The sequence below is a fragment of the Notechis scutatus genome, chromosome 4, assembly GCF_049901735.1.
Source record: "Notechis scutatus isolate UNSWTSFEM ecotype Mainland chromosome 4, rNotScu1.2, whole genome shotgun sequence".
Lineage (NCBI taxonomy): Eukaryota > Metazoa > Chordata > Lepidosauria > Squamata > Elapidae > Notechis > Notechis scutatus.
In genome coordinates, this window is record NC_142012.1 from 121133970 (window position 1) to 121154842 (window position 20873).

The 20873-nt window shown below is 34.5% G+C and overlaps 1 protein-coding gene across 7 annotated transcripts in view; it reads left to right on the plus strand.

The window, feature by feature from the left end:
* The window catches only part of NT5C2 (5'-nucleotidase, cytosolic II), a 68058-nt gene that overhangs the window by 2739 nt on the left and 44446 nt on the right, over positions 1-20873 (plus strand). For all 7 annotated transcript variants that reach the window (XM_087964619.1, XM_087964617.1, XM_026665522.2 and 4 more), the window contains exon 2: positions 9037-9175. In XM_087964619.1, the coding sequence (XP_087820745.1) occupies positions 9075-9175 (101 nt within the window). In that variant the 5' untranslated portion in view covers positions 9037-9074. The remainder of the gene's footprint in view (positions 1-9036; positions 9176-20873) is intronic.

Sequence of the window (20873 nt, forward strand, 5' to 3'; positions counted from 1 at the left end):
TGTTTCATATACACTTCCATTTGTGGGAAGCATCTCTTTAAAACATGTTGCAGAGCCATAATGCATGCATGCGTACATACACAGACCCAGACATGGTTTCAGGAGGAAGATTTCATCATTTTAGTTCAGGGATTCTCAACCTCTAGATCACGGCCCACTAGTAAGCTGTCAGGTGTTTGCAAGTGGGCCGCGGAAATGGGAAAGCGGGCACACCTACACACATCCCCATTTATACAAGCAGTGGGTGAGCGTGTACACGTGTTTCATTTGTGTGAGTGGTGGCTGCACATGTGGGCTTGCCGCCATGCAGAATTATCCCCCCTCCCCTTTGCCAGTCTGCAAAGCTGGAAAGGTTTAATTGACAAGTTGAGGAAACCAAGCAGTATCCTTATATCTTTTTATTTATCTAATTAGTTAGTTTCCTTTATTGTCGTTGCACCTCGTACAACAAAATCAAACACCATCTTCAGTGCACATCATGAACATGACCATGAAAATAAACACAAGCACACATCCTTCACTCTCCACACATTGAACCAAAAATCCCCGACACTACACCAACACTGCACTATACAGCAAAATTCAAAAGAGCTACTACCCTGGAATAGAAGCTGTTTTTCAGCCTATTTGTCCTTGTTTTTATTATTCTGTACCATCTGCCAGATGGTAATAGTTCAAAAAAAGACTTCCCAGGATGAGATGGATCTTTGAGAATGTCTTGAACTTTCTTAAGGCAGCAGGAGCTATAAAACTCTTCCAAAGAGGGAAGATGGCAACCAATGATCTGGGCAATGACATTAATCCTCTGGAGTGCTTTCCTATCTGCCGCTGTGCAATTGGCAAACCATACAGAGGTGCAGTATGTTAAAATACTCCCTATGGTGCAGCAGTAGAAGGTCACCTGCAGTTTTTCATTCAGTTGTCATTAATTTTCCTTTATAAAGGAAATGGATGGTTTTCTTTGAGAGGATCTAGTACCATTGTAACATTCTTGTACTTATATAAATTTATGGTCTATTTATATTTTGGGACAATGCCTGCATGTTGCATATAGCATACAAAGCTTTATTTTTCAGATTTCCTTTGGTTTTCTGTGAAACTTTAGGCAAGAAATCAATCTAGGAATTTTTTACCTCATTTTTCCATCTGTCCAGTGTTGACAGCTTAAACACGATACACTTTAATTTGTAAAATTGCAAGAATTATATTGGATTCTGTGTCCAATCATTGCTGAAGAACTAGGATTTTTTGAGATTAGTAGCAGCAGTTCAAAGTTCTGTTGTTCTTTGAGTATCTGTGTTAGGCAACAAAATGTGCTGGTAGGACAGGAGAGAAGGAGAGTTGCTGTTTTGCTGCTACTAAATCCTATCCTCCCTGTCAAATATATTTGTGTAGCTATTATGAGCAGAATATATAAATTATAATATGCCATTCTAAATTATAATATCATTTATGCTATAGCATTACTTACTATGCCTTATTATTCTGAACACTGAGCAAATGGAACTTGGTTAGATTAATCTTCATTATATGAAGAAAATTGCAATTGTTATCCTTTCCACTAAGTTCTTGAACAATAATAAATTCCTGAATAATATTCTTCATTTTCTTTTTTTTAGATTGATTGCAACGCTGTTTCCTTTTTTGTTTTTCTTATTGCCTTTCTATTAAACTTTTTTCCTGCAGACTGCACAACCTTTACAAATAATTGCAAAGCATTAATTGATATTATATATTTCATATTGGTGAGATTACCAATTCAATTGAATTTCATTGTACCACCTGCTTTTTCTAGAGCTTTTCTTCCAACCTTTTTAGAATTATTTCCATTTTTTTCAGTGTCTTTCATAGAACAATAAGGGAACAATTTAATTTGAGCCTCCCTTTTGGTGCTGGTAATCATCAGTCAGCTTGCGATCTTCTTCCTCTGCAGAGTTACGACAAAGATGATATCAAGCATGAGACATGCTAAATGATATATTTTGGCTATCTTGTCATTCTGAGATGTGGATCTGTGCTTTTCATTGGTTCTTTTTCAGAATTTAACTTCAATTCTTCCATGGTTTCGTAGTCTCAGGGGTTCCATGCCTACTTTACTTATCCAATTGTATTCATTCTCCCACATAGTTGCTCTGTTCTGCCACTACCACCATTGAACATTTAAGTATTTATTTTTTTTCAAAAAAGATATAATCAAAGAAGTTCTGATCTTGTCAGATAAATTACTTTAACAAGATAACTTTTGCTATCCCAAGAAGATTATTAGTAGGCTTTCTATTTTCGTTAGAAGACAGTTCCTTCAATTCTGTGTCCTGGCTCCGCTCCTGACCATCCAAGTCTTTAGATAAATATTAGAACTCTAGTTTATCTCTGATAAACCCTTTCATTTTTTTAAAAAATGCATCTAAACTTGTATTAGGCTCATCTTACGTAATTTCTGACAGGCAGTAAACGCTGAGCCAGCTAACATATAGTGATCACTTGACTAAGAAAAAATCTGCAGCAAAATTTGGGTCTTATGTCAGCTATTTTAGCTACAGCATTGACTATCAGATTACAAGTAGAGATATTCCAATGTCATGACCCTATTTTCTGACCTTGTTTGCATCCTTATTTGACAACACGACTGAAATGCAGATAGTTTATTAAATTGTTTCACTTCAGCAGCTGATACTGTTTTGCTTTTGCAGACATTTCACTTTTAGACTGCAGGGCAAATTTGTGTAGTTTGGTCTTGGATGGAGAAAATGAGTAAGGCCTCAATCCTTTGTCCATCCTGCACTATATAACATGGAGAATGCAGCCATGCATTGTCATTAGCTATATTGCAGCTTGTTGAGAATCATAGCAGCTTATTGGTCATAATTTTACAAAACGGGTTTACTTCAATCATTTGATGTCCTGTTCCCTCTGTATTTTAACATATATTCAAGTTTCATCTGATTTAACAATTTGGGGGTATTTCATTGAAGAATATTCCATGTGAGCAGTTAGTTTGTTTACTGCATATATTTATTTATTTTTATTTATTTATTTATTTGATTTGTCAATTGCTTACAAGATAATAGGTATAAGTATATACATATTTATGAATACATGAAATGGGTACATATAAGAAAAATAAAAGAAACAATAGGACAGGGACGGTAGGCACGTTGGTGCGCTTATGCACGCCCCCTACAGACCTCTTAGGAAAGGGGTGAGGTCAATAGTAGACAGTCTAAGGTTAACGTTTTTGGGGTTTGGGGAAGAAACTACAGAGTCAGGTAGAGTATTCCAGACATTGACCACTCTGTTGCTGAAGTCGTATTTCCTGCAATCAAGTTTGGTGTGGTTAACCTTGAGTTTGTATCTATTGTGTGCTCTTGTGTTGTTATGGTTGAAGCTGAAGTATTCATTGACAGGTAGGACATTGCAATGTATGATTTTATATACCATACTTAGATCAGACCGAAGACGGCATAATTCAAGGTTTTCTAGGTCTAGAATTTCAAGTCTGGTGGCATAAGGTATTCTACAACGAATAGAGGAGTGGAGAACTCTTATTGTGAAATATTTCTGGACTTTCTCAACTGTGCTAATGTCAGATACGTAATGTGGGTTCCAGACTGATGAACTGTATTCGAGTATTGGTCTAGCAAATGTTTTGTATGCTCTAGTTAGCAGTGTGATATTACCAGAGAAAAAGCTACGTAGGATTAGGTTAACAACTCTTAATGTCTTTTTTGGCTATGTAGTTACAGTGGGCTCTAGCACTTAAATCATTAGAGATGAGTATTCCAAGGTCCTTTACAGAGGTTGGATAATCAACAAGATCTTGACTATTCACCTTGTATTTTATTTTCTGATTTTTTTTGCCAATATGTAAGACAGAGCATTTATTTGTTGAGATTTGAAGTTGCCATTTGTTTGACCATTCTGATACATAGTCAAGATCTTTTTGAAGGGTAGCAGTATTGTCTGTGGTATTGAACAGCTTTACATCATCAGCGAAAAGAACGCAGTTGCTCTTAATATGATCACAGAGGTCATTTATGTAGAGTATGAAGAGAGTTGGTCCTAGAACACTGCCTTGGGGGACACCACTATTGACAGGTTCAGAATTTGATAGGACACTCCCAATTTTGACCATTTGTTGTCTGCTTGACAGGAATGTTTCTATACAGTTATGCAGTTGTCCAGAGATACCATAAGATTTTAGTTTTAGGAGTAGTTTGTCGTGTACCACTGAATCAAAGGCTTTACAGAAGTCTATGTAGATTGTGTCTATTGCTTTGCCCTGATCGAGTTGTGTAGTCCATATGTTTTTGCAGTGTAAGAGTTGCAGTTTACAGGATAGTTTTTTCCTGAAACCATATTGTTTATTGGAGAGTAGGTTGTTTGTCTCTAAGTGGAGGATAATGGATTGGTTAATAATTGATTCCATGACTTTACAGGTGACGCAGCATAAGGAGATTGGTCTGTAATCTTCAACTAGGCTGGGGTCTCCCTTTTTGAAGATGGGGATGACCGTGGCTTGTGACCATAGGTTAGGCAAGGAGCTGGTCCTGAAAGATTTTTCAAAGATTATGCTTAGAGATTCGGCTATGGCAGTGGATAGCTTTTTTAAGAAATAGGCACATATTCCATCCAGTCCAATAGATAGAGATGGTTTTAGATTGCGTAGTGCTTTTTCAACATTGTCTTCTGTAAAATCAATATGTATTAGATCATTGTAGTTGTCTGTGGTTCGGCTAGGAAATACTGGGCATGATCCATTGCTGTTTACAAATACTGAGCCGAAGAATGTGTTAAAGATGTTGGCTTTAATGGTGTCGTCGTTGCAGTCTTTACCATTAGGTCCTATCAGGGGTGGGATGGACCTTGAGTCTTTTAGTTTGTTGTTTACAAAATTGTAAAAAGCGCGGGTGGAATTGGTGCATAGAAGGTTTTCCTCTTGTTTAACGTGATAATTGGTGCATTCAGTCTTTATCTGGTGGCATACATTTTTGTATCGGCTTTTGAAATTGGCAACGTGACCAGATTTGTTTTTCCGTCAGAGTGATCTCTTTTTGGATTGAAGTTTCCTTATTGTTTTGGGGAATCTGTTTTTTTTTGGGGGGGTGGGGGAAGTTGTTGTTGGTACATATAGTTTGATGACTCTTTTGACTTCAAGTAAAAATATGTTGTAATAGTCTTCAACAGTATTGCATCCAGTGAATAGAGATTGCCAATCAAGGGATGAGAGATCGTTGTCTATAAGATCATAGTTGCCTTTTTTGAAGTTATAATTGGGGATTACGTCATTGTGATGATTTTTGTTTGGGCGTATGTTGAGACAAAAGTCAATCATATTGTGGTCACTGCTGGAAAAGGGTTCTTTAGTTTGTATTCCGTAAATTAAATTCAAACTATTGCAGAAGATGAGATCGAGGCAATTGTTCAGTCTAGTGTTGTTGGTTACTAGTTGTTCCAGTCCCAGATTTGTAACAGCATTGTAGAAGGTTGCGTGTATGGGATCAGTTGTACATTCATTTAGGACCCAGTCAATATGAGGTAGATTGAAGTCACCAAGAAAGATAAAAGCATGTGGGCAGGATGCTGCCCATGTTAGTAGTGTATTTAGCTTGTTTACATGTTCGATGTCATAATCAGGTGCTATGTATGTGCATGATTAATTTGAAAATATGCTAATTAGTAATCTGGTCTAGTGTTTCAATATTTGTTCATAATTACAGATTGGACTTGTGTAAAAATGTCCTTTTGGGGAAGTTATTACTTCTCTCTTTTTTGACATTCTTTCTCTGATAAATAAGCAGTGTTTAGACACCACAAAGGAAAGCAATTGGCTTATTTCTAACTGTGGTTCTTTATTAACAAATTCATTCCAAGTTTACATTGTCTATTATAAAGAACTGAAAATAGTCCACTTCTCTGAAGTTTGTTTCTGTGTAGCTTTTCTTGATCACTATAGCTTTCCATGGAAACTAATTGGGAAGTATGGAATTTCAATATTGGACATATGCAGGTAGAATAGAAGGAAAGGTCCCTATTAAATTCCTGCTTTTGGAATTTTCTTAATGAGACTTTAGACAAATGCAGAAAGCCATATATATATATGACTACATATAAAGAACTGAAAATAGTCCACTTCTCTGAAGTTTGATTCGTAAAACTTGTTTTTCTGGATCTTTTCCCCTATGGTAAAATAATCCTGAGAATCTTTCCCCCTCTTTTTGTTTTTTATTGCTAAAAAACACAAATATAGCATACCCTGTTAATCTGAAAGTTGAGATTGGTTACAGTACTTCATAACTTAGTTTTTAACAGCAGCACTGAAAGGTTTTAGCACATAGGAAAGAAGTGTTCCATATGGAAGAACTTAGTAGTTTTTATAATAGTATTTTAGATCAGTATTGTGTTCCTTCTGGTTAACATCTTTTAATATATGTTAAATCCTATGTATATACTGTATTTTGATGTGTGCATATATGGAAAAGAGGGCAAGATCCCAATGTGTTAAAATCTGCACCTAGCAATTTTTTATTAGAACATAGCACATTGGAACATATTTTTAATAATTGTTGTAGTGTGTTTGCATCTAGAGTTCCTTTGTTTTTTCATGATTCCCTATAGTTTACTACCCTTTAGCCAAGTTTATTTTATTTATTTATTTATTTATTTGATTTGCCAATTGTTTACAAGATAATAAGTATAAGTGTATACATAGTTGTGAATACATGAAATGGGTACATATAAGAAAAATAAAAGAATAAGAGAAACAATAGGACAGGGACAGTAGGCACGATGGTGCGCTTATGCACGCCCCCTACAGACCTCTTAGGAAAGGGGTGAGGTCAATAGTAGACAGTCTAAGGTTAAAGTTTTTGGGAAAGTTAGGAGGCCTTCCTGATATTGCATCTGTTATGTGAGCTACAGTATTGTTGTTTCCGGAATTGGAATTTAAATTCAACAATTAGCAAACAACACTCTTAGCCTCAGGTAAATTTCCAAATGTGGTTAAAAACTATTCTCTTCCTCTTACAACAGCTGGTGGTGCATCTAATCCCATTTAACCTTTTATAGGGGAGTAGCATGTCATGTGAACCAATCAGCTAATGTAGTTGACGCATAGCTCTGTCCTTTTTCTTTAACTAGTTTCTGTTATTGTATCTGTCTAACATAGTAACAGAGATAATATTTGTGATCTGGCCAGTAAAGTTATAAGTGTTTGTCATATTATTCCTAACAGTAGTGTAAAGGTTACAAAACTTTATTAACTTAATAAGAACCCACTGCCATAATGTATATTGGCATATACATTAAATATATAAGTTATCAAATGGTAGACAGGTTAAGTAGACAGGTTAAATCTCTCACTTGGCTATTTCCCAGCTGTGTTATTCCTGAACTTCTGCTAGGGAAATTAGATCTGATTTTTTTTTGTTTCTTTCTCTTTCCCTTGCTTTTCATATTACCACCTGCTGTGATGAAGCAGGCTGGAGAATCTTAAAGCTTCTGGCATTTGAATTAATATTGATTTTTTTAAAAAATAATAATAATAATTTTTTCTATCTTTGAGATTATTTGTGAAATAAGCAAAGCAATTTTCACTGCTCTGAAGGAGGTTTAATTTGTGTTTGGAAGAATGTGTGACTTGGATTTATTACAATATATAATATGTTTTTTTGTTCTGCAAACTCATCATAAAAGAACTAGAAAAAGTAAGATTTAGTAATGTTTTGTTATTGCCACTTTATTCCAATAATTGATTGGACTAAAATATTGTATTCATGCTTACTAAAAAGATCCAGTAAACAAAACTTTGTTTACTGGATCTCAGTATAATGGATTTTGCATGTAACACACCAGATTTCTATTGTGATTTGCCCCCTTTGTGCAATAACACAATTACACAAAATATGCAAACTGGCAAAAATAATGTAAATCCTTATAATGCTCTAATTCCAATTTCAGCAGACTTTTCTTGGTATTGCATAAGCTCTCGCCCCAATAAGTCTGTTAAAGTGAGGTTTCATTGCAAACATAAAACAGACATGCTCTCTGCATTTCTCCAGTGAGCTAAAAAAATATTTGACATAGCTCAGTTAAGTTAAATGTAGGAGACAAAATCTGGAGCCATTTATGTCCAAAGTTTGACTCTTAGATCTGTACAGAATGTTATGCATATTGAACTGAATCTCACTTTGACAAAATAAGTCACAAAGTGAAAAGTTTTTAACAATATTATTCCATTTTTATAATCTGTATATGTGTTCCATATATACACAATGTCATATTCATTTTATTAACTTAGTAAAATGTTATATATTTAATCAGATAATGATAGAAAATCTCTGAAAATATTTTGCAAAAGGAATAATCAGTTATTTAATAGTGATAATGGCAGGACCAACGTAATAAAAATAAATTCCCAGTTACTTAGCATGTTTACACATTTCTGTATTTATCTGAAGCTCTTTACAGATGCATAAACTTTAAAATAGATTTTTGTAATTTAAGAAAGGTTCCATGGATTTCAGTAGCTTATAATTAAGAATTTTAGCTGGCTGCCCGCCTATACTGTTATGTACTTATCCCACTGACTTATGAAAGTATGCCAGAGTTCAGACAACCTTATTTTTAGGTTGTATCATTGACATCATTTAAAAACAAGCAATCATATATTTAAAGTAAATAAAATTACAGAAGAAATAAGTTGATGATTGGTTTATGATTCATCATGAAATTAAGAAATAAGAGGATAAATGGGGACAATATAAATGGTTTTTATATATAGGTTTCCAGAAAAATATAATTTTTAGATACAGTGATTAGTTTAAAATCATAAAACTTACTCATTGAAGTATGAATTCCAAATTTTGCTGACATTTCTGGGTTTTGTTGTGTTTTACTCAACTAGCTAATTTAAATTTTTTGTATCAGGTGTTTGTGAACATTCCCAAATACTCTTGTCTTTAAAAAGAAAGCATTAGACAACACTTTGGAAATGTGTATTTATGTTAAATAGATCTTTTATTTGTTTTTTCCCCATAGTTTATTAACTTTTAAAGAAAATCAATCAATCAGTAAAAATGACAACTTCATGGAGTGACCGGCTACAAAATGCAGCAGATCTTCCTGCAAACATGGATGGCCATGCTCTGAAAAAGTACCGGCGGGAAGCATATCACCGGTAAGCTATTTCTACAGTTAGAAGCATTTCTTTACTATACTGAAGAAAAACTAAAATCCTAAATACCACATACGTACAGATCTATTCGTTCACATAGCCTATTTTTAAGAAAGCAATTAGCATCCTTGAATGTTGCTAAAACTTATGGGTTGAATGAGAGAAAATAAATGAAATTGCATCCAGACAAGATGGAGGTGCTGAAAGTTAACAAGAAGCTGGATTTGTTTTTATGTAGTTGCATTTCCCCAAAAAGAGCAGATTGGAATTTGCGAGTACTTCATGGACTTGGTGATAGTTATCCATAATCCTGGTTAATTCTCATCTTGACTACTGCAACATACAAGATGCTGAGACTCTAGAAAAAGTACAGAGAAGAGCAACTAGGATGATTAGGGGACTGGAGACTAAAACATATGAAGGAGACTAAAACACTTTATACAAGACTGTCCCTGAAAGTTGCAGTAACTAGATTACTGACAGGTGCAAGGTACAGAGAGAGATGATGCCTGTACTAAAATATCTCACTGATTGCCAGTTGCCTACTGTCAGAGCTTAAGGCGATGATGTTAACACTTAAAGTCTTAAGCATCCTAAGGGGGCCTATCTGGGGGAACACAGTCCTATTACAAATCTCTTGATTACTTAGATGAGCAGAATCTCCTATTCTCAGGTTCTGCTTTTTTTCTGGATTGCTTCCCACTGTGGATTGCTTCTCACTGTGCAACAGTTTTGATCAAGCAAAGCTTTATTATAGCAACTGCTGTTGTGACTTTTGCAGATCTATTGGTAGAAGTTTGAAGAAAGGCAGATAGAATCCTAGGTGACAGTTTGCATAAATTTCCCTTTAGTTTTTTTTTTTTTTAACAAGGGAGGATAGATGCTATTGATTTATTCTCTCCCCAAATGATAGATAACTGAATTATGAAAAGCTTAAGATAAATTGAGACTGTAATGTATGGTTCTGAAACATTAACAAACAGGGAGAAGATATAAGAAGTAAGACAAAGTTATGGTATATCATAAATATACTTTGTTAGAATAGAAGAAAAACAACCAGATTGAAACTACAACAAGTGATAATGAAGAAACAGTTCAATTTGTTTGTCATTCCTATCCTATTTTAGCCTGTTCTAAATTTCAAAAATAGTGTAACCATCCTTGGATGAAGGAAAAATTAATCAGACTTGGTGGATGCAAAGGAAACTATTTTTTCAAGCTGTGCTTAGTCAATGCCACCAATGTCAAGGCAACTCTCGTTGTAGCACATTGCTAAACATTCCATAAATGTTTTACAAATATAGATAATAGGCAGCTTATACTGGGGGGAATCAAACAGTTATCCAAAGCCAGTAATTTTTTGTGCTACATATAATATTGAATAAGTACTAAATGAATGAAAAAAAACCTTGAGACAAAATGCAGTGTTAATTTTACAACTTAATTATAATAACATTATTTTTAAACTGTCCAGAATTGCTGTGAGTTGGGCAGCATATATAGATAGCCCTCGACTTACTACAGTTCATTTAGTGATTGATCAAAGTTACAATAGCACTGAAAAAAGTTACATGACTGTTTTTCAGTTACACCCTTTCCATGGTTACATAATCAAAATTCAGATGTTTGGGCAGTGGTTCATATGCAGATAATCAGAGTTGGAAGGACCTTGTAGGTCATCTAGTACAACCCGCCCAAGCGGGAGACCCTACACCATTTCTGATAAATGGCAGTCCAATCTCTTCTTGAAAGCCTCAACTGATGGCGCTCCCACAACTTCCAAGGGCAAGCTGTTCCATTGGATGATTGTTCTCACTGTCAGAAAGTTTCTCCTTGTTTCCAGGTTAAATTGAGTCAATTCTATATCTCTGTTCTTGCCATGTGAACATTAAACCTTTTGGAATCAGCCATCTATAATTCACCTCTTTTTTAAGTAGCAATTTGGTCAAGAATCGGTATTCTCTTCTCATCTCTCTCACTCTTCTGGGTACTTGTTTCAAGACCACAATCTTCTTATCTTTGTATTTCAATGTTTTCTCTCTTGCCCCTTGCAATATTTGTGTTTTAATGGCTTTCTTTGTAAATCTGATGTGAACTTCTCTTGGTAAGCTATTTCTTATCGCATATCTTGTGAAGACTCAATCAACCTCATCTATTCCATCCATCATCTTCTCTTCAGTTATTTCCAAAGCTTCAGCCAATATTTCTATCATTATCTCAGCTAGATTTTGTCCTTTTTCTTCCTCTATGTTTTGGAATCTAACATAAAATTCTGATCTGTCCATCTCCCATCTCAGCATACCACTTTTATCTTGTTCAACCACAGTTAATCTGTTATCAATGTCTCCAGTCTTCTTGTCTCTTTGTTTATCTTCTTCAAGTTTTTGGAGTCTCTCATCATACTTCATCATTATTTGTTGGATGTTCTCCACTTTTTCATCGGTTTTCCCTGTTCTTTGTTCAATGTTCTCTGTTCTTTGTTCAGTGTTCTCTATTCTCTTTTCAATATTCTCTGATCTTGTTTGAATATTTTGAATTCCTTGCATAATCATCTGCAGGGTCACTTTTTCTTGTTCTTTTTCTTGCCTTAATATTGTCTGTATTGAACGTTGTCCTCCAGATGGTGGAGAGGAAGAAGTGGAAGTTGAAGAACCAGGAGCTGTTAATTTCCTACTCATTTTGAGGAGTTCAAAATCTTCAGGTTCTTCTAGACCTTAATCCAGTTGTAAAATAACCAATTGCAGTTCCAAATAAAAATAGGAAAAAAATAGGAGAATAGTAAGAAAAGAGAAGCCAAATAGTAATAATAATAGAAAAAGAAGAAAAAATTTCTTCAGGTTCTTGTATACCTTAATCCAATCGGTTGGTTAGATGACAGTAAAAATTCAAAAATTAAGGATAAGACCATGAACACACACAAAAAGAAAAAGTTGTAAAATCCTAAAAAAGGCGAAAAAGTGAAGAAAAAGGCTAAAAAAGAAAGGAAAAATTCTTCAGGTTCTTCAACACCTTAATCCAATTAAGAGGTCTCAAATATAAAAGTATACATAAAAATAAACCAAGAAAAAGAAAAAAAAAAACCAAAATGGAAGGTAAATGGAAAGACAAAAATACCAGGAAGGGAAAGAGAAGAAAAAGGCTACTCCCTTAAAAAGAAAAGGAAGGGAAGCATTAATACTAAAGCTTTTCCTTTAAAATAAAAAGCAGACGTAAAAGTTTAACTTCCAAAGACAAGGAAAAGAAAAGAAACAAAGACAAGTTCCAGAGAGCCAAAAATCCAAATAGCTATTGCAAAAAAAAAAAAAAAAAGTAAGCTGATGAGGAGGGGTAGCACAGCTTAAAAAGAATAAAAAGAGCACACTGCACTTTATTTGATTATCCAAGGCTCTTGTTATAACTCTCTTCTCCAAAGACTTATCACCTTTTCTTTTCCAAAACTTCAACACCAGACTCCAGCTATTGATAGAAACCCAGAAGAGCACCTGTAATAATACTCTCCCGTGATCTTCCCTCTGTCTTATCAAACAGGCAATGTCCTTGAAACAAAGTCTCAGTTCTTTCTCAGCTTTGTCTGGTCAAAAGAAAAATCGAATATTTCCAAGCCTCTAGTTGGCAGTGTTACAAAGTTTCTTTAACTTTCACTTTCCCCCTCCTTTTCCAAGCAAAATATAATAAGAATTAATTAAAAAAAGAAAGAAAAAGACATTTAAAAAATAACTAAAAGGGAGTCTCTGGCTTAAAATATTATAAAATCAAAAAGGAGAGAAGAACATATAAAAAGAAGAAGAACAAGAAAAACCAGTCCAGTTTCAAAATATAAGATCATGTGTAGAAAATCCAGCAATGAGAAAATATATATATATATTACTTTGACATTCCTGTTTAAAATCGCCGCTTAATCACTTCTGTCAAAACTTTTACAGATTCTTTCTTTCCCTTAGGGTGTCCTTTCAAGTCATAAAATAAAGAAAAAGTTCTCACCAAAGCGGCACACTCTCCCTTTCCATTCTCTTTCGTATCGGAGCTGTCCCAACTTCAGCAGCTTTAATGGCTGCCTCTTTGCCGCTGGCAAAAAGAGCTTCTCCTGGATCTACCAGGGACTTTGTGATATCCCTGAGATCGACAGGATGCGCTCTTTACATTAACTGTCTCTTTGGGACGGTTTAGATCCACTTGGACCGTCCAGGAGCAAAGATATCGGCAGCGATCTCAGATCTCCAAGATCGCATGCCGTATCGTCGCGACGCCAGCTCTGCCCTCAAACTCCCAGATTTCTGGTAGAGGACCCCAATTGAGGAAGACACATACCACCATATGGGTAACCATGGATTTTGGTTTTTTAGAACTTTGCATGAATAAAATGCCTGATAGTGGGTTTTAGTTTCATCAAAAATTACACAGAACCTAAAGGATCCACTTGCTTTTAGTATTTAAGTTAATTTGTTTCATCTCTCCAGAGATGGTGTGTATTTTCTAAATACCGAGAATTGGGATGATACCTGCTAATCAAGCCATCAAACATAAAGGGCAATTATGGATCAGTGGGCCAGTAGAATAAAGCACTGACTCAGACAGGAAACAAGGAAATAAAAGTAAACTCTTGAACCTAGAAAGATTCCTATTTCAGGATCTCTGGAAGCATGTTCCTGTAACAGGTTCTTTAAAAAGATGTGCTATTTAAAATAGGTTTTTAAATAAAATCAGGTTTTCTTTAGTTTTCTTGCTTATAGAAGCACAGCTGTTCATATACACAGATCTAAAGCTACTGATGCCTGTCTGATGTCTGATGCTATTACAGTGGTACTTAAAAGTTTGTGAATCCTATTGGATTTTCAATATTTCTGCGTAACAAATTACCTTAACTATATAAAGAAAACCCAATTAAACAAAAGAATCCAAAAAAATTACATCTGATTATTTATTTACTGAGGAAAATGATCCAAGACTACATACAGTATTTGTGTGTGGCAAAAATATGTGAACCTTTGCTTTCAATAAATGATGTGCTCCACTTGGTCAGCAATATACCAAGGCATTATAAGGTGGCACTAACACTTCATGGGAGCTTGATTCTACCCCTCTGTTAAAGCAACCTAGGACCAGATTGGCTTTTTTGACAGCTGCAGCACACTGCTGACTCATACAGGTAGCCCTTGTCTTGCAGCACAATTGAACCCAAAATTTATGTTGCTAAGCGAAACATTTGTTAAGTGAGTTTGTCCGATTTTATGACTTTTCTTGCCATAATTGTTACAGGAATCACTGCAGTTAACACTGTTGTTAAGTGAATCTGGCTTCCCCGTTAACTTTGCTTGTCAAAAGTTTGCAAAAGTGGATCACATGAATCACTTTCCAAGCATCCAAATTTTGATCATACAACCATGGGGTCGTAAATGTGAAATGCAACCATCGTAAATGTGAAAAACGGTCATAAGTCACTTTTTTCAGTGCCACTGTAACTTTAAATAGTAACTAAATAAATGTTTATAAGTCAAGGACTACCTGTATAAAATGATTCTTCACTAGGACTCATGTAGTTTTCCAAATATGTAGTTTTGTATTATGTTTTTGACTTTGTTTAATTGGGTTCTCTTTATCTAGTTTTAGGAGGTATGTAGAGAAGATCACATTTTAGGTCATATTTATGCAGAGTTACTGTAAAATTCAACAGGATTCATGAACTGTTAAGTACCACTGTGCCCTTCCTATTTTAGTGAAGCGGATTTTGTAATTCTTTTTTGAGACCCACAGATTCCTATCCTCCATCCTTCAAAAGAGCAGGAAACTGCCAAAAGTGCCAGTGCAATTTGTCAATAGATCTGTGAAAGAAAGAAAAATATTGACATGTAGTTATTTAGACTGACTGAAATGTTAAAAAATGAACTCTTTAGAAATCTCAGTTATGACTGTTTAAATAATATTGTTCTATCACTACGTTTATCCTCTGTATTGTGTGACTATTAATACTTTTAGATATAATCCCTAGGACCCAAAATTGCCCTCTCTTCTATCTCTAATGGCTGAGAAGAAGCTAAAGGGTTGGAATGGTTTGTCAGAATTGTTGTGAGTGATTTTTGAGGATTGTGTTGTTTAAATTTGCTGCGGTTGCAATAAATTCAGGTGGTTGTTTTAAAAATAATGTATATTTTTGTCAGGATACATTTTGGAATAATCTATATAGAGTTTAGAGAATTGCATATTTATGCGTTTACTTATTTCAGCAGGTTAACTAAAAGTTGGGCTGAATCTGTTGAGAAATCTATTGTGTTACATCACCTTGGGTGGGTGTTGTGCATAGCTATTTTACAGCTGTCATCTGTAAGACTCGCTTAACCTGTATAGTGATTCAGTACCTGATAGATTATCATAGATATTAAATTGTACAAAATGTTTTTACTTTTGTTTTGTTGTAAATACAAATCAGTAAGACTTTAAAAAACCCTGAGGTGCTTATTGAATTTTAGGTACATTAATTAGAAAATCTGTATTATAAAGCACATGTTAGAATACACAGTACTGACTGTCAATTCAAGAAAGATAAAGTATGGAGACCCATAGAAAATGGGTTACAACCTCTACTCTTGTTTTATGTGTAGCATTTATGCAGTACAAATTCCTCCTTTCTCCCTCCCACTTCATCCCAAATAATAGCTAGCTTTAGACACATAGCTGGTGTCAACTGTAAGTCTTATTATATCTTATAGCCTATTTGTAGAAATGCTTATTGTGTAAACAAAAATAGAAATTGACTATACAGCCACTGACTTACTGAAATATTTGGAAATAAGATGCTGCTCTTTTATAAGCCATTACCGATAGCATGAATTTGGGTGGAAATGAAACTGTCATTTCAGTAGAAGGAAATTCTTCGTTACACAGAAGAATAATGCTATCTCCTTTGCTCATTGTTGATGTATCTGGGTTGGGAGTAACTGAGGCTGGTCTCTCCGTAGGAGTACAGTCATGCAGTGCGATTGTAGTTAGACAGGAAGGAGGTTCAGTATGAGACACCAAATTGTTGTGATGTCTATTTTTTAACTCTGAGGGAATACTTCTCATCATCCTTTGGATTATTGCATACAGTTCTTTGGCGTCTAACAGCTGTTACAAGTAAAGGTTAAACAATGGAAAAAGTTGGGTTTCCATTCTCTCTTGTTACTGGTAATTGCCAAGAAGCAGAATCCAGGTATTTGTATTATCTTATTTTATGTATCTACAATGAATTGGGGTTGTAATATTCCAAGATAATAAGATAAAATTAGTTATTTTGGTGCACATATTTTTACAAATAACTCCCTTTAAATATATCTGGGAGAAAGGATTCAGTGCTTTACTTTCTCTTCTTTCAAAGACAGCTTTGTGTAAGATTGGCATAAAAATATGGAAGTTAGGCCTCTATTTTTGTATTCTGATATGCCACTGGTCTTACTTTGGCTTCACTTTAGGTATCTTTCTATATTTATATCACAGACTTCACTGAACCAGCATGAGACTAGAAAGTTCTCCGTCCTAGGGGTAAAAAAGTAGTCACAAAATGTGTACTATGGCTTCACCAGAGATTTGCTTTGCATTCAAAAGGTGGAAACATAGATAGATGAAACTAACGTTTAAACAGAATAGTTTACGGTTGAAGGTCATTTAGAATTTGGCTTCCTATTATCAGATATGAGTTCTAGTTAAAAATATTTTTTTCTGAATTTTACAGATGAAAGTTACTATCTTTTTAAAAATTAATATAGACCAAAACTAGCCTAAGAATTTCAATTATTGTTCAATAATAGCTTGTGTATGTTCAGTATTACTGTGTACACGAACTGAATAACTGAACACTTAATTTTTTTTTTAAACAAATTTTATTAATTTTAAAGACAAACAAATCATCATTAACCATTACATACTTAAACCTTTTTCCATTATAAATTTTACAAGTCAAATAAAACCTTATTTTATACAATATAATTCTATTTTAAACCATTTCCATATGAGCATACAAATACCTCTTATCCAATTTCTCTTTACTTCTCTTTACTCTTATTCAATTTCACTATTATTATTTCATCTATTTCTTTCTGACTTGGTTACCATTATTCTCATTCTGTATTTCTGCAAGGTTTTATTAATTCTCCCAGAAACATAAACACACAACACACAAACATATAAAAAATCTTTTAGGAAAGTAACTTGGCCCCAGGTACCTCTCTCTACATGGACTTCAATTATATTCATGCTCATCTTACATATCATTACCTATTTTATTTACCATTCTATATCTTCTATATTAGCTTTTCCACACATTTCACTCTTCTTAATTCTATCTTATTTAATCCATCTTAATTTGAGTCATTATATTTGTATCTTTTGTCCATTCTTTATTATCCCTCTGTCTCATTCCTTATAATAAAAAAAAGAATTTCTCCTGAAATCACTAATCAGAGTATGATGCCTTTCTATCTTCCCCCTAAATTAATTAGATTAACATTTAAAATAACACCTAATACCCAATCTGATTCTGCTTGGTACATTCTATCTACTAATTTTTTTTTTTAATAAAAGAAAAATAATAAATCCAAAATAATTAAATACATAGTTAAATAATAGATCTAAATATTGAATCTTATAACATTCCCATTGCCTTTTCCAAAAACAAATGCTACTATAATAATTTTATAATAACATCAATACCATAGTCATATTAAACTCTTTAATTAAAACTCAATATTCTAAACATTCCCTTTAATATTTTATTAAATTTTAAAATCAATCATTACTAAACATTTCAACATTTTAATCTCTTATTAACTCTTAAACCATTCTAATTTTCTGTTTCTAATACAAATGCTACAATACCATCTTATGTACCTTGCAAAATCTTTTTTAAAGAAATTGTACTTTACCCTTTGTCCCTAAAAAAGATTCCTCTTTTCCCGTCTGATTTCAAAACTTTGTGGCTTTTCTCCACCTTTTCCCTTTCTTTCTTCCCCCACCAGACCTTCCTACCCCCCCTTCTCCTAGCCTCTGCCTTGCTGGCTTCCCTTCTCTGTTGTGTTCTTTTTTTCTTTTGTTTACTATCATTATATTGATTTTGCACCTTATTTTTCTCTTTCTTGAGTGTTTTTTTAAATCTTAAGTCCTTCATTTTCCTTCCTTTCTTCCTTCCTTCTTTCTTAGTTAGATTTTGAAATTCATTAAAGATGGCTTCTTCTTCTGCTGCTGCTGCTGCCTCCATCTGTTGTAGTGTTTGTTGATAGTTAACAAGCGCCATTTCTAAAAAAAGGAAGGCTTCTTTCACACCATCTTTGCCATCTGTTTTTGTTTGCTCATATTCCTTTCTCAGTTCCTCAGCAAAAAAAGCCATTATAAATCTTTTCTTTTCTTTTTTTTCCCCCTCTTTCTTCTTGCACCAACCAAGATATTTCAAAAAAATAGAACAATCCCAAAGTCCTCAATCAATCCAAGCCAAGACAAAGTTCTCACTTTCTCTTCCTGGGGTAGTATCAATCAAAAAAAAAGAAAGTCCAAATCTGTATCTTAAAGCCTTATTGGAATTATATTTCAGTCTTCAAATCCTTAAGGCATCTCCTCCAACAAAATCTTAACATATGAATATATTTTTTGTCCTCTCCCTTCCCACTTATCACATAAAGCTAGTTTTTACCTGGAAAAGACAGGTTTCTCAATATCCACTTATTGATTCCGTAGGGAAGGAGAGTAAACTTTCCTTTCAGCACCTCAAAATTGCCGCTTATTTTCTCTTGTGGAAAGAATCATTCAAAAAGCCATAATTTCCAGGAATTGTGTTAAATGTGTCTTAGAGTCCTAGGTCAACCAAGAAAACTTTCACTCTCAAAGGCTTTCTCCTCTTCCTCCTGCGCATTCTTACCCGGCTGCCGGCTTCTTTGTGGCGGCCATTACAGACCGCCGCTGCACCGTCTTGGGAAAAGGGGGTTCTGCCGGCCGGGGAGGGGGTCTGCAACACCCCCAAACCCCTCTCCGGATCCCCCCTATCTTCAGCTACCCCTGCAGGGTAGCCTTAGCTCCGAACCCGTCCGGATCGGAGCACCAAAAATGGCTAGCGCAGCAGGGATCGCGCAGTGTCGCGAATCCCTGCCGCTCGCGAAGCCGACAAACCGGAAGTTTCACTGAACACTTAATTTTTATGACTGTTTACCAAAGAGTAAATTAAGTACATAGAAAGTAGGTTTTTTAAAAAGTAGGAGCTGATGCTGTTAGGGCAAGTACTTCTGATTTTGGTTACACCTTTATTTACACCTTTTTATTTACACCTTTATTTTATTTATTTATTTAAATTTATTTACACCTTTTCATTCCACCAATGAAATGTCCAACAGAAAAATTCTAACTATTGTTTGTTTATTGCTTGATAAATGATATTAAACATATAAAATATAGAATGTAACGCTAAGAATAAGTCATATGTTACATAAAGAATGTAACGCTAAGAATAAGTCATAAGTCATACTTGAAGTAGAAAATATTTGTCTCAATATGTAAACATAGTAATTACATAGTAAGATACAATTATGCAGTCACTAATTTCTGTGCATAATCATGCATATAACAGTAATGATCATGCATCTGCATACATTGAGTGGTTATTTTTTCTGATATTCCAGTACTTTTGAGAATCCCTAAACCTGTAAGAGACACAATCAAACTCTTTCAATGCAACTTGAAAATGAAGGAGTTACCATGTTGCTGCTATAGTTAATAAAATACAGGTAGTCCCACACTTATACAGGTAGTCCCAGACTTATGACCATAACACAGGTAGTCCCAGACTTATGACCATAATTGAGCCCACAAATTGCAAAGTGAGACATTTGTTAAGTGAATTTTGCCCCATTTTATGACTTTTCTTACCACAGTTGTTAAGTGAACCATTGCAATTGTTAATAACACAGTTGTTAAGTGAATCAGTCTTTCCCATTGACTTCGCTTGTCAGAGGTTGCCAAAGCTGTTCACATGATCTGCAACCGCCTGCAACCATGATAAATATGAACAAGTTGCTAAGCATCAGAATTTTGGTCAGGTGACCATGGGGATGCTGCAATGGTCATAAGTGTGAAAACCGTTCATAAGTCACTTTTTCAGTGATGCTGTAACTTTGAACAGTCACTAAATGAACTCTTGTAACTCGAGGACTACCTGTAATTATATGCAGAGAGTACGGTTGTGATGTGATACTGGATAGGAAATTACATCGTTGAAGTTTTTTATTTTGCTTAAGTTGTTTTATATCCATAATTTTCATAAGGTTAGCAATACTTCTAATGAAGATTTCCAAATAACTAAACAAGTTTTTATTTCATTTTAATTAGATTTAGGTGGCTGCCCATCTCAGTTACACAATTCTGGGGTCCTAACAATATTAAAAATAATAAAAACATATACACATAGCAGCCACAAAAAAATTATAAAAGCAAAGATCGACATCTTTCAGCATCACCAACTTCTGAATTTGCCTAGGGAATGGGTGGGATTAACCTATGAGCTGAATAAAGGCCCCATGTTGTTCCTTTATGACTTTCGCTCTTTTAAATACTTTTTTACAGAATTCAGACAAAAATTAAATTCTGGTGTGGGTATGGGTTTGTTTTAATGATAGCGGCCCATACCGTTATTTAAAACTTGCTCTTAAAATTTTCTTTTTGTTAATACTTTTATTATTTCTCATTTTGA